The 13,284-nt window shown below is 39.6% G+C and overlaps 4 protein-coding genes across 4 annotated transcripts; 3 read left to right on the forward strand and 1 right to left on the reverse strand.

The window, feature by feature from the left end:
* Window positions 1-728: 728 nt before the first annotated feature.
* On the forward strand, window positions 729-2,437 carry LOC130506116 (uncharacterized). The gene is made up of 6 exons (XM_057000750.1): window positions 729-945; window positions 1,069-1,107; window positions 1,192-1,329; window positions 1,431-1,570; window positions 1,660-1,846; window positions 1,931-2,437. Exons 1-6 carry the CDS (start codon window positions 808-810, stop codon window positions 2,324-2,326), a joined length of 1,038 nt encoding a protein of 345 aa, XP_056856730.1. The 5' UTR covers window positions 729-807; the 3' UTR covers window positions 2,327-2,437.
* A 308-nt stretch (window positions 2,438-2,745) lies between these two features.
* LOC130506115 (uncharacterized) lies at window positions 2,746-5,347 on the forward strand. Its single transcript, XM_057000749.1, has 6 exons — window positions 2,746-3,046; window positions 3,129-3,318; window positions 3,393-3,546; window positions 3,682-3,885; window positions 3,970-4,224; window positions 4,305-5,347. Exons 1-6 carry the CDS (start codon window positions 2,825-2,827, stop codon window positions 5,185-5,187), a joined length of 1,908 nt encoding a protein of 635 aa, XP_056856729.1. The 5' UTR covers window positions 2,746-2,824; the 3' UTR covers window positions 5,188-5,347.
* A 206-nt stretch (window positions 5,348-5,553) lies between these two features.
* Window positions 5,554-8,438, reverse strand: LOC130506114 (nitrate regulatory gene2 protein-like; the record flags this gene model as incomplete). The annotated part of the gene is given in 4 exon segments (XM_057000748.1): window positions 5,554-6,460; window positions 6,814-7,037; window positions 7,115-7,299; window positions 7,384-8,438. Coding segments are annotated over 4 exon segments (2,251 nt in total), but the record flags the coding sequence as incomplete, so codon positions are not given.
* Window positions 8,439-10,960: 2,522 nt separating this feature from the next.
* LOC130506113 (ATPase 7, plasma membrane-type-like) lies at window positions 10,961-13,160 on the forward strand (the record flags this gene model as incomplete). Its single annotated transcript, XM_057000747.1, has 11 exons — window positions 10,961-11,011; window positions 11,092-11,211; window positions 11,278-11,406; window positions 11,453-11,590; window positions 11,674-11,808; window positions 11,897-12,076; window positions 12,167-12,373; window positions 12,453-12,572; window positions 12,658-12,777; window positions 12,850-12,972; window positions 13,056-13,160. Coding segments are annotated over exons 1-11 (1,428 nt in total), but the record flags the coding sequence as incomplete, so codon positions are not given.
* Between the last annotated feature and the right edge of the window lie 124 nt (window positions 13,161-13,284).

A 13,284-nucleotide genomic window follows, 5' to 3' on the forward strand; every position in this document is an offset into this window, starting at 1 on the left:
CCATTGTAATTAAAAGTGAAAACTAAAAGGTATTTTATATGGGTACTTCTCTTTTAATAATATAGATATTAAATTTAAAAAACGCCCCCCTTTTCAGTGGTACCTGAATTTTTATAAAACATTATTATGAACATAAATAGAAATATATTTTCCCAAAAAGGGTTAGAAATTATGATATGAAGTAATCATTTCTGTGTATATTAATTATGAATAATGCTAAAATCCTTTGGAAAGAAAATAGATGACAAAGAACATATATACAAAAATGGATGAACATTGAAAAATAAAAATCACATAATATAACTTAAAGTTATATATTAAAGATTTATCACATGTAAAATATAGATTTTATAGCCCTGGTTAGTTATTCAACTTTTGACCCACCTGTGCATTTGGTTTGATTTTCCATCTTATTGTTTATTTATATTTGTTATGTTGGATTAAGGCTTAGTTTATGAACTCTCTTAATATTAATAATTAAATGTTGGTCTGCCGCCACTATATACATACCGAATTGGTCAAAAATGTAACTATAGTTTAGTTTTGCAATCCAGTGTAATTGTATGATTAGTAAAAATAATGCGAAATCTCAGTTAGTGTCGAGAGGTTGAATTTGAGTAGAAAATGATCAAATCGGTCGAATTCCGAATTATTGATATAATACGGGGGCCGTTTAAACGAAATAGAAAATACTCTATAAAATAAATGAATACGTGGCGAAACCGAGTCATTACAGAAAAAGGTCTGCTTCGGGCATCCCTCCCTCCGCTTCATCGCCGTCTCTTCGCTGTCGCCTGACCCCAAAAAATGACAGAGGAAGAGGTGGCGATGGAGATGGAAGCCGTAGAGGCAGTTTACGGCGACGAAGCCGTCATAGTGGATTCATATCCTCCTCATCTTCACCTCCACATCAAGCCCCGCACCGCCGAGATCTCTTCTCAGCAGGTTTTGAATGATTCTTTTAAAAAAATCGAATCTTTCTTACGCATTGGAGATTGTCAGATTAGGGTTGTAGTCGATCGTACAAAAAGCTTCGATTTTTATGTTAACCGTTGTTTTGTTCTGTAGTTTGTGGAAGCTGTTGTGAGAATACAAGCAGGTTCTAAGGTACTAACTGTTTGGTTTCAGTGTTAGAAATAATCATTGGCTGTCTTATTGAGCTAGAAAGGATCTTTCTTTATGTTGTTACAGTATCCAGAGGAGCCGCCGGAGATTAGCCTGATTGAATCCAAGGGTCTTGATGAGCAAAGACAAAAGCTTTTGATATGGTTTGTGCAAGAGAAAGCTTCTGAGCTATCATCTTCTCTAATGCTAGTTGCACTTTGTGAGGTAAGAAGAATCTTTAAATTTTCATTTTCTTGTTTAAATCACTAGTAGTATATATAACTGAGTTTGTTAGTATATAACAAACATATGTATGTTGTTTCTAGGAAGCAGTTGAGAGGCTGACGATTATGAACCATCCGGATGGAGATTGTCCACTGTGTTTGTATCCTTTATTCCCTGAGGATGGTGAGAGTAATCAAATGCCCTTTATGAAGCTCATGTCTTGCTTCCATTGTTTCCACTGGTAAAAAGAATCGTTGACCTCTGTTACCAATGATTATTTTACCAATGTTTAAGGTGTCTAATGGTTCTCCATTGTTTTCAAGTGATCAGTGAGTGCATCATTAGGTGGTGGAACTGGCTTCACACAGAAAAAGAAGCTGATTCAGAAAATGGCAATACTTTACGTCTTGGATCAGCAGATAAAAGCTCGGGGAACTGTCCAGTGTGCCGGAAAGTTGTTCATGCGAGTGATATTGAGCATGTTCTCGGCTTAGTAGGTGCTCAGTCATCTCAACAGGTGAGTAAGCAAGCCATTATTATTTGACCATATGTATTTGTTTTTGCATTGATTCTAGCTTTTCATGCCTTTGGGACCGAACAGGATTCTGTTTTGGTACAAGGTGAGGACAAAGAAGACCCACTGCTCCAGTCAGAGTCAGAGAACATGAGAAGAGAGCGGTTTGAGGCTATTTTAAAGACGCAGGAAGAAAAGGGAGGTCTGGTTCAGCCGAAGAAAAACATATCGGTTGTGCCCGGTATGTATCTTCCTCCTCCACCAGCTCCTGCATCATCTTCATCAAACCAAGAAGAAGCTCGAGAGATGGGACAACAAGTGGAATACAAAGAAGCTGAATCAGAGACGAACTCTAGCAGCTCCAACAACAGGAGAGGGAGAGGCAGAGGCCGAGGAGGGCGGGGACATAGTAATGTCAACAGAAGGAAGCAGACCTCGCAAGATCCAAGAAAACCTACGAAGCAGTGGGTGCAGAGGAGTTGACAAAACTCATGTATTATTTATATATATATATATATCGAGAGAGAGAGAGACAGAGATCAAACTCTTACTCAAAAACTGACTACAATACAAACATAAATCGTTTTACAAGGATATTTTTTTTAAAAAATTTTAGCACATTAAAAACATCTAAAGTTTAGTTAAATTTATATAAATTTACAAATTAAACATAACAATCTAAAAGAGTAATTCTGTCAAAAAAAATGTGTGGTAATTTTTTTGACATATCTACAATATGTTTATGAGATAATAAAATATTTTTAAAAATTTATGAATCACAAGAAAGAGGTAGAAAATTCATTATGAGAGAGATATGTTGTCAAAGATTAAGCCTGAGCGTTAGTTGGGCTTGGGTTTTTTTGCTTATTAATGGGCCATACCAAATTACTACTAATTAGTAATTACAAACATATACAGCTTAAACGGTCTTGTAGTGATCCCAAACAAGTGTAAACCCCGGCGACTCTGTTCACTTCTCCGATGTCCGCTCCCTCTGCCGTCGCCGACCTCTTGGCCGCGCTTTCATACCGTCTCGAGAACGGAAACCGAGTCCTCGAAGAAGAACTAAACGAGCCTTCTTCCTCCATGGGACGAGCTATCTCAGAGCTCAACCGATCGCTAACTTTCGACACCAACGGCGAGGATTCTGGTTTTAGGGTTTTAGACGCGACGATGTCTCTAATGTGCTTCAATTCACCTCAGGTCTTTAGTACATGATTGTCTCTTAAAAAGTCTCGATCTTTGTTTCTTTACTTACTTTGTGTGCGTCTGTCTCGTCTCTCAGGTTTTTGATTCGGCGATTGAGTATCTGGTGAAGACGATTGTCTCCGTCTTATCATCTTCGACCAGTTGTAAGGTGGTTAGGTATCGAAAGGAGGAAACTTTACAGTTTGGGAGCTCGAGTTTTTTACCTCAGTGCTCTGAGGAATTGATTGAACTCTCCAAGGACATTATTGATAAGTTGGGAGCAAATGGTGGGTTTATGGTTTAGCTTTTTATCTTAAAGCTTTGTTTTTTTTTTTTGTTTCTTACTTGGAACTGTTTATAGGAAGACTATTGTTCCAAGCTGTTGTGAGATCAGCAGCTTCAACAACATCATGCAGAGCTAGAAAGTTAGCTGATGGAAGAAACATGGGTGTGTCTAAGCTTCTTGCTTACTTGCCGAGAGAATCATCTATAGAGAACGACAAGACACCTCTGAGGTTTGACCTTTTGGCTCTGCTTCTTCTATCCCTAGAATTTGTGAAACTGAAGCCACGCTATTCTGAGATGTTTCTCCCTCTTGTTTCAGACAAAAAAATGGTAGACCGGTCCGTCTGACACTTTTTGATGACCAGGATCCTGTTCTGGTATCAAGACCCTTTGTCTTTGAAGGAAGACGTTTCAAGAATCTTGAAAGATGTTGTGGAGAGGCCTTTCCTTTGTCTAAACAAGGAGCTCTTCGAGAGGGCAGAGTGGCGCGATATAGTTGTATGCTTAGCGCTTACTCCTTCTATGTTTATCAACGCCAGAGCTCTCTTGCATAAGTGGTTTTTGCTTACGTGAGTTCCTATATCCAATTCAAAGTCATCTCTAGCTTTCTGTCTTTTATTGCTTTCTAATGTGCTTGCGTTCTTAACTTCCAGGGGGCTTGCTTCAGTCTTTGAGTTACTTGCGGCTCTGGTCTCTTCAATAGTGGACATTGTTTCAAGACCAACGTTGTGGGGTATACCTATGGAACTAGCTTCCATGTTACCATTCTCTGATGCATATTTTCCTTACCAGTGTCAGTTTCTGAGAATCTTGACTGGTCCTCTCACCTCCAACTCTCTCGTAACGTTAGCTCATAAATGCAAGCCTACTCCAGTGAAAGTCCAAGCATTAGATGACAAAACCGAATGGTAACTTAACATGACAATGCAAATTGATGATGATGTTGCATGTGTTTGATTTTTTTGTATGATGTTGTGTCTTCTTGCAGGGCTTTGGCTATAAACTTCCCAGACTGGTTTTACTTTGCTTCTGCTATGCTCTTCTCTGGAGGAAGTTCGTTAGAAAACGTTCACCATAGATACGCCTCACAAGTGGGTGAAAGTATACAACCATGTGATGTAAAAGGTATCTCCATTGCTGCTGCAACATACATTGCTTGGATCCTGAGCCCTGCGAGTGGAAACGTTCAAGAATCACTAACTAAGTCTCTCATCAGAGTCTCAGAGATGTCACATCGTAGTGAGACTATAACTGGCAAGAGAAAGAAACCAGCTTCCAGTATTGTAGAAGACCTTGTCAAAGAATTGGATTCTCATAAAACGCAAACATCTTCTAGCTCAACAAGCCTCCAAAACAATCTGTTGGTAAGAAGAGTTGTGGTTGGGGTACTGATTGGCTCTCCACATACGGTTACAGATGAGGAGTATGAACTGGTACTGCACTATGCTTCAACTGGAAAAATTCTAGCCGTCGAGAAGTTGCGGTTTAATGGTTCCAAGCAAGCAAAGGGAAGCTCTAAAACATCTATGTTGTTGCTGTCTAATGAAATAACCAAGGAGGAGGCTGTTGAAGGCGCACGCCTTGTTTTCAACTTAACTGACACTTTGGAGAGTATGTGTGTATCGAGCTTTGAAGCTGAAGAGGACGCACATGAGTTTATTAACCAGTTTAAGCTAAGATCCAGCAAGTATTTGGTCAAATGCATCGACCGCATGATTCAACTTCACTGTGAAGAGGATGGAGATCTATTACTAAATGACATAAACATCAGACTGGAACAATGGTCGATTAAAGGACCAGAAGATCCGCAGCTCAAGGAAGATCTTGATACCATTGCTGCTAAACTTGCGTTCATATTCTCACCTATGTAGCTCTCAATCTTTCAGCCTGACCTGTGTACACATGTTTTTTTGTTGGGAATGATGTTGTGCTCAGAGTATTCACAAAAGAACCACTGTGATAACACCAGATAGTAACATGTTTTGTAATGATAATACTGAATTAAGAAATGTTGTGTAAAGATCATCAGAGGACCATAATGACATGGGAGAGATCCTGTCTATTGGGTTTTGGAAGGGGCACACAAGATGATTCCAGAGAGAAGATTCGGTTTACTAAACCAAATCATGTGGTTTCACTTTAAGACAAGAAGTGAAGAGTTGTCAGATTCAGAAGAATCCGATGGAGAGGGACCCCTCACACCAATCCACTTGGGAATTTAAATTAGGAGTAGAGACAATCACAACATAGATTATTATTACCCTTCCCTCACAAAATAACCAATCCTTGGTAGTAACAGTACTTCAAAATTATAAGAATTGAAGAAGCTATGTATACATTATATAATATAATGCGTCCTATTTGATAGAGTATGAGCGAGTGCATACCGTTTGTAGAGACTCCATGAACATAGCAGAGAAACTTGTTAAAGCTTGGAACACACCAGGTAACCCTGTCTGCAAGTTATTCAGAGTCATGGCTCTTGTCACTTCTATAGCCTTTGAATGCTTTACCATCTCTTCCTCTACTCTCCTCCTGCAAACCTCAAGCTCCGATTTTTTGTCGCTTAGCGGGTCTCTAGAGTCTAACATGTGTTGGTTATCGGGTCCTGTGTCTGGTATACCGACACCGACCATTGAGTATGACTGGTAGTATTTCCTCTCTAGGTTTCTGAGAGACGAAGCTTTCTTCTCCAGCTCTTTTGATGCTGACTCTGTTCTCTTCTTTACCTTGTGTTCATCTGCTTGTTTTGCCGATATCACATGCACCACGTTGATGAAGCTTTTGATTGCTTCGGATGCTACCGTGTCGGGGGCACGGTCGAGAGCGAGTTTCCACTCATCGCAGAAGGCGTAAGCATCCGTTGGTTCTTTATTGGCCGCTTCGTCTTCGTGGCAAACCGGAAGAAGGGTCAGTTTGAACCATGCGTGAACCGAGTGAATGAAGTCACGCTGGAACTTGATCACGTGCGTAAAACTGGAGTGCCAAGAAGAGACAGCTGCTTCCAAGTCACGTGTCGCTTGTCGATGTAGCTCAGAGGTTGATTCGCCTTTGCTTGATCTGTTGATGAGCCCTCGAACTTGCTCCACGATGCTGTTCTGTGTCTCGTGGTATTGATGCATAGCTTTCCACATGTACATAAAGCTGCATCAGGTGAATAAAATGTCTCATCTTATTATGATTTTGTCTAACAAAATGTCTTAATTTGAGTAACAGAATTTGAGAGGATAAGCTATAAAACTTTATAAAAAGGGCTAAAAACTAGAGTGTAGCACTAGATAAGAAAGGTAAAGGACCTACCTAAGCATATCATTACCAAGGACCACAAAATTCTAAAAAGTATGGCCTAATAACTGTTCACCTACTTATTGAGTCCACAAGATTCTTTGAAAGATATGGAAAGTAGGTGGAGGTGAATGCAACACTGACTTTAAGAAACCAAAATGGGGTAATAATGATTCCTTGCCAAAATGTTTGTCAAATTCAAGAAAACTTACCCATGACATAGTTCAACAAGTTGAGGAACAAGGTCAGTGTCACGAAGACGGATTATAGCCGTAGATGTGGTTGTAACAGCTTGAGATGTAACAATGATGAGTGACTGTAACCTCGTTATAGAGGCCTTTGTCTTGTCAAGCTTAGCTTCATCCTCCCCTTTATACTCTTGGCTTTGAAGTTGTGATAATTTCTTCTCGTGCTCAATCTTCACACCTTCTCTAGCCTGAAAAAGAAAAGAATCCATCAGTTTATTAATTGTCAATCGGTGAAAATAAATCACAAGTAGGCTTGATTTAGAACCTTGATTTCTTGATAGAGCTTCTTCTCCCAAGCCAAGAGACGGTCAAGAGTGGAACAAAGACTCTTGACACTGTTTGGTTGATCCAACGCCGTCGTGTCTAGCCTGTACTTAACTGCCAACGGCGGCTTTGAGGTCCACGTCGAGCTCAGGCTGCTTAGTAAGCTACTCGAATGAATCACAGTTTCTAAAACATAAACAAATCAAACTTTATCAAAAAGGAAAAAAAAAACTCAAAATTTATCAAAGAAACAGAACATAATAAACTCACTCTTCAACTGTCCGAAGCTCTTATCAAGCTGAGCTCTACCTAGCTCAAGCATCTGAGACACTTGCTCACCCGCCGCAGCCGCCTTGTCGAAATTCTCCTTGAGCGCATCAGCAATCTCTCTCAAATCCCTATGCCTAACCACCATCTCCATCTCCATCTCTCCTCCCCCTTTATAGCTATCATCATCAGCTTTATCATGATGATATCTTCTTTCTCCAATGCCGCCGCCGTGTTCTTGCGGCGGCATTGGTGAAGAAGGTTCTTGGTGATTAGTCCCGATCTCGGAGATAGACTCCAAATTATCATCTTCAGTGACGTCAGAGGAGCTAGTAGTGCTGTAATGATCGTGAACGTCCCATTCACTACACTGCACCTCCTCTCTCTCCGTCTCTTCTTCATCCATTGATTCAAACTGTTTCTTCTTCTTCTTGTTATTAGTACTCGGATTGAAGAAGTCATACTCTGACGACCTCTCCGTCTCGGTATCATCGGTGTGAAGGCTAAACGGATTATCTGGCTTCTTCTTCTGTGTCCTCCTGTCTTGAGCCTTTTTATCGAAGAACTCGGAGTCGGGAGGAGAGGGAGGGTAGAAGTTCTCCCAGTTCCAGACGGAGGAGGCGTGGGAGGGAGTAGCTGAGTAAGTCGAGTTCTGGTACGCTTCCGGGAAGAGATTTGATCTCTCACTCACAGGAGAAGACGACTCAGAGAGGATATGAGGCACCTTAGGTTTGTTTAGCTGCTGTTTCCTTCTTCGATTGGAGATGATGATCGGAGGAGGAGCCTGCTCCAGCTTCAGAAGAGGAGGGATAAGATTGGCGGGAGATTGTTGTTGAGGAGGAGGGACACGTGGAGGGATAAGATTGGCGGGAGACTGTTGTTGAGGAGGAGGAGGATGGAGGAACACTGAGGGAGTTTGACCGGATACGGAGAGAGGCTCGCCGGCGGCGAACGAGGAGAGAGCGGATCCGGTTAGACGAAGCGATCGGCAGTAATCGGAGTGAGCGGCGGCGAGGTGGTGGCGAGCGTAGACGGCTTCTTTCATCAGACGGCGGCGATCTTTGCACCGCCGGACAGTGTCCTCGCTGTCGAGTTTCGACGCCGCGCATCCCATGATTTTTTTTTCTCTAAACTTCGGTTTAGTTCGTTACGGTGGCGCGTGGAACTCAAGTCGGCTCTGCATTATTCAAAAGAGAGAGAGAGTGTGTGTACTCACTCAATACACACTAAACACTGTACTCAATTCTCTCATATGTATCGGAAAAGGAGAAAAAAAAAAACATAACCGACAAAATTAGTTAAAATATTATTTTCCTCGACTGATAAAACGAGTTAGTGACTGTCATTTACCTGCACTAACCTTTCTACCTTTCGGTCCGTTTATTTGTTAAAAACTTTGATTAAAAAAATGCATTTTAGACATTTTCTGACACAATTTATTAACCGTTACCAGAACCTATACATTACAATACTGTACTAAGGTTAATAAAGATAATTCACTACAAGAACTTGTATTATACTATCACTAACACTACAAGACACGTTTAACTTGTGATTATCAAATTTAATAGAGGAGATGCTGTTTCAATAATAAAATAAAAAAAACTGTTGAGAATCAAAGAAACAAAAGGATCGTGCATCTGTGAGGCTTCTGAGTTCTGAGCTAAGGTCAGGAGGACCAGGAGTAAAAGGCACCACCGAAAGTGGAAAACAGAAACGGCAGAATGGTGAAAATTTTGAAGCTGAATACGGTGAAAAGTGTTACTTTCCTCTCTTTGAACAAGTCTTTTTCGAACAGAACAAAGAACCACATGCATCTTTCCTTTTATTTCTCTTTTTAGCTTTCTATTTTCTTTACCAATAAACTTTCCTCTAAAGGCCAAAAGGCCCATCATCATCACTAGTAGAATCGACCCCACAACTGTGGACTTTTTACTGATTAACAAATCAAAGAGCATATCATTCGTCTGCCCTTTAATGGATTCTTGAATGCTTCTTTGAATCTGCATTATATATCTTCTTTTGCAAAATTACTTGGCCGCCAGACTTACTTTTTTTTTCCTTTTTTGTTACTTGTCGCCAGACTTACCAAGCTATTGAAGATAACACTTATGCGCACTCATTACAATTCACTATATGTGTATCATTTTCCTATAAGAATACTGAATCATAAAATACATATGTTTAGCAATTTTTTTACATAAAGGAGAAACGGTTTCTAGTTAAAAAACTCATACATTTTACATTTGTGTAAATGATTTCATTCATATAAAGTTACTTTATGAATATAGGTACATAAATTGTGGATACTTCTTCACTAATTTGCATTTTCTCGCTCCAACTAGTTGCAACACAGTTTCATCCCAACTCTTATAATACCTTTCTTAGTTACTAGTTTACTACGCCCATGGATTCTTGATCGAAGAAACTTGTCGAAAGGACGTCCGGCTAAATTGTTCGGTTCTTGTCTTCTGAAGCTTTATATGGTCAAAACTTCTTACATTTTAATTATTGATTTTGATTTAATGGATGGTGTTTATGCTCGCAAGGATCTCGAAATATCCTGACTAGCGTAAAAAACAAAACAATCCCAACATCATGGGATCACCACTATCTTAAATTGTTTATTATAGAGTTTACATTTTGAGAAAATTTTCTTACACGTTCTAAGAATAGAAACCTTTGTTTTGCTAAATAATTGCGAATAAGGTAATCTTGAGGAGGGTTTGATTGAATTATTTGACGTATGTGTGTGTCTTTTGTGTCTCTCTCTAACATTTTTAATATGCAAAAAAAAACAGAGGTCAAGGACCTTATGACCTTAAACATCGCTGTAATCAACATCTTAGTCAGATCTTTTGACTTCTGAGAAAAATTTTCTTCTCCTGATTGATAGGAGCACGAGTTACCATCTAGGATTCTTACGAAGGTGTAACATAAGGAATAGGTTTAGTTTAGATTTTGTTACTACCCTAAGGCCAGTACGAGAGGCTCTACGACTTTGTACATCCTTTCTACGTCTTCACATATACATTGGTAAATGAATATTCATTCTCACATAATTTTTCCTTATTTTAGTTAACTTAAGGTATATATATATATGTGATGTCAAGTTGAATAAAAGAGTTGAATGATTCAGCTTTATCCTGCATTTGGTTAATCTGACCGGCAAATATTTGAACTTGTTATTATATATAACCCTCTAGTCTTCTTTATTTGTTGCCTGCATTCCACATTTTCCTTAGGTTTGAAAAGGTTGTCTTCTTTCCTTTCGTGAAGGTCAAGCTAATGAAGGGGCTTACGGATGATGATTTGGTGAAGTTTTTTATTTAAATTGTTCCAGGTATTTGTTGCTTATTTGATTCACGTCTGCATGCAATTCTAATACATAGTTTCTTCTTGGACTGAAGAATTTACTTGTATAAGAGATGCTTCTTGATTAAGGAAAGTGGCCCTGTAATGTCTTGTGGCACAAGGCAAATGTGTGATCTCTTGTACTGGTGAATAAAGTAACTTGTCATTGCAGATTAGTACATAAGAGTTTTAGTAACTTCGGGCTCAAGCAAAAAGGAAGTGAGATATGACGGAAATAGAAGCTCTCAAGGCCATTACCACAGAGAACATTGATCTGGTAATGTATTTGTTGTACCCCATCACTTGCTTTTTTTGTTTGGTTCTGATAGCCTTTTTATATGGATCCTTGCCTTGCAGGAAAATGTTCCCGTTGAAGAGGTATTTCAACATCTCAAGAGCACTAAAGAAGGGTTGACCTCTAATCAAGTGCAGGAGCGTCTTACCTTGTTTGGTTACAACAAACTTGAGGAGAAGAAGGTTTAAAACCAGTCTCTCTCTGTCTCTCTTAGTTACGTAGATCTCTCACTTTATATGGCTCTGCAGGAAAGTAAGATACTCAAGTTCTTGGGGTTCATGTGGAATCCACTTTCATGGGTCATGGAAATTGCAGCCCTCATGGCTATTGGTCTTGCACATGGAGGAGTACTTCTTTTCTTCCCTATCATCATTCATGTTCTTCAAGATTGTGATGAAAAACTAATCTGTCTCAAATGTTCAGGGCAAGCCACCGGATTATCATGACTTTGTGGGTATTGTGGTCTTACTTTTGATAAACTCAACAATCAGTTTTGTAGAAGAAAACAATGCAGGAAATGCAGCAGCTGCTCTCATGGCTCAGTTAGCCCCTAAGGCCAAGGTATTCTACTCGTTAATTTTTCGGTTGCTTTCATATGATTATGTGATGGAAATAGCCTTATCTTATTAATCAAATTGTTTAAGGCCATCCGTGACAAGAAATGGAATGAGATAGATGCAGCTGAATTGGTTCCCGGAGATATAGTTAGTATCAAACTTGGAGATATCATTCCAGCTGATGCTCGTCTTCTTGAAGGAGACCCTTTAAAGATTGACCAGGCTAGTTCTGCTTCTGGATGATGTCATAGCTATGCGTTCTTTATCTTCCCTTTGGACTAATCTTGGTTTAGGTTTATATTTTCTCCAGTCAGCACTTACAGGTGAGTCTCTTCCAGTAACCAAAAACCCTGGTTCATCAGTATTCTCTGGTTCAACTTGCAAGCAAGGTGAAATTGAAGCAGTTGTTATAGCCACTGGTGTCCACACTTTCTTTGGAAAGGCTGCTCATCTTGTGGACAGTACTAATCATGTTGGTCACTTCCAGAAGGTAGGTTTGTTCAAAATTTCATTAAAAACTACAAACCTTCCATTTTGAGAGTTAGTGACTAATATAGAAACCTTGTTTATTGCTATCTAGGTTTTGACAGCAATAGGAAACTTCTGTATCTGCTCCATTGCAGTAGGAATTGTGATTGAAATCATTGTTATATATGGTCTACAAAAGAGAGGTTACCGTGTCGGTATCGATAATCTTCTTGTCTTACTGATTGGTGGTATCCCCATTGCTATGCCCACTGTTCTCTCTGTCACAATGGCAATTGGTGCACATCGCTTGGCTGAACAGGTAAAACACAACTCTCAAGAAAAGAGTCACTTAGCTTCTGTTGTCTTTGTATAATGACTTTACTTGTGATCCACGTCAGGGTGCTATAACAAAGAGAATGACAGCCATTGAAGAAATGGCTGGAATGGATGTTCTGTGCAGTGATAAAACTGGTACTCTCACGCTTAACAAGCTTTCAGTGGACAAGAATCTCATCGAGGTTCGCATCTTTCCTCACCATCCTACTCACTCTGTAGCTACTGATCTTGATGTAACAAATAGCACTTTTATTTCTTGTGTTGCAGATTTTCATGGAAGGCATTGACAAAGATATGGCTGTGCTTATGGCTGCAAGAGCTGCACGTCTAGAGAACCAAGATGCTATTGATACTGCTATAGTTTCCATGTTGTCAGACCCTAAAGATGTATTGATCAAAGACTCAACTTCGACTAAGCTGTGATTGATGTATTGATCTGATACTTTGTATCCAATCCAGGCACGTGCAGGAATCAAAGAACTCCATTTTCTTCCTTTCAGTCCAGCTAATAGAAGAACTGCACTAACCTTCCTTGATGGAGAAGGTAATATGCACCGAGTGAGCAAAGGAGCGCCTGAAGAGGTTGGTTACTATAAATAGCTATCACTACATCACCTTAATATTCACTCGTTTTTTTCTGAAAGTGTGTTCTCGTTGTTCTCTAGATTTTGGATATGGCACACAATAAATTAGAAATCAAGGAGAAGGTACATGCTAAAATCGAAAAATTCGCAGAGCGTGGCTTAAGATCCCTAGGATTAGCATATCAGGTTAGACATACCTAACTTCTTTCTCAAGTAATGTCTGAACTTGCTATCAATAGGACATCTTCTTACTTTGTTTACTATCCATTTCCATAATAGCAAGTACCAGATGGTGATGTTAAAGGTGAAG

Source organism: Raphanus sativus, unplaced genomic scaffold (genome assembly GCF_000801105.2).
Source record: "Raphanus sativus cultivar WK10039 unplaced genomic scaffold, ASM80110v3 Scaffold2893, whole genome shotgun sequence".
Classification (NCBI taxonomy): Eukaryota; Viridiplantae; Streptophyta; class Magnoliopsida; order Brassicales; family Brassicaceae; genus Raphanus; species Raphanus sativus.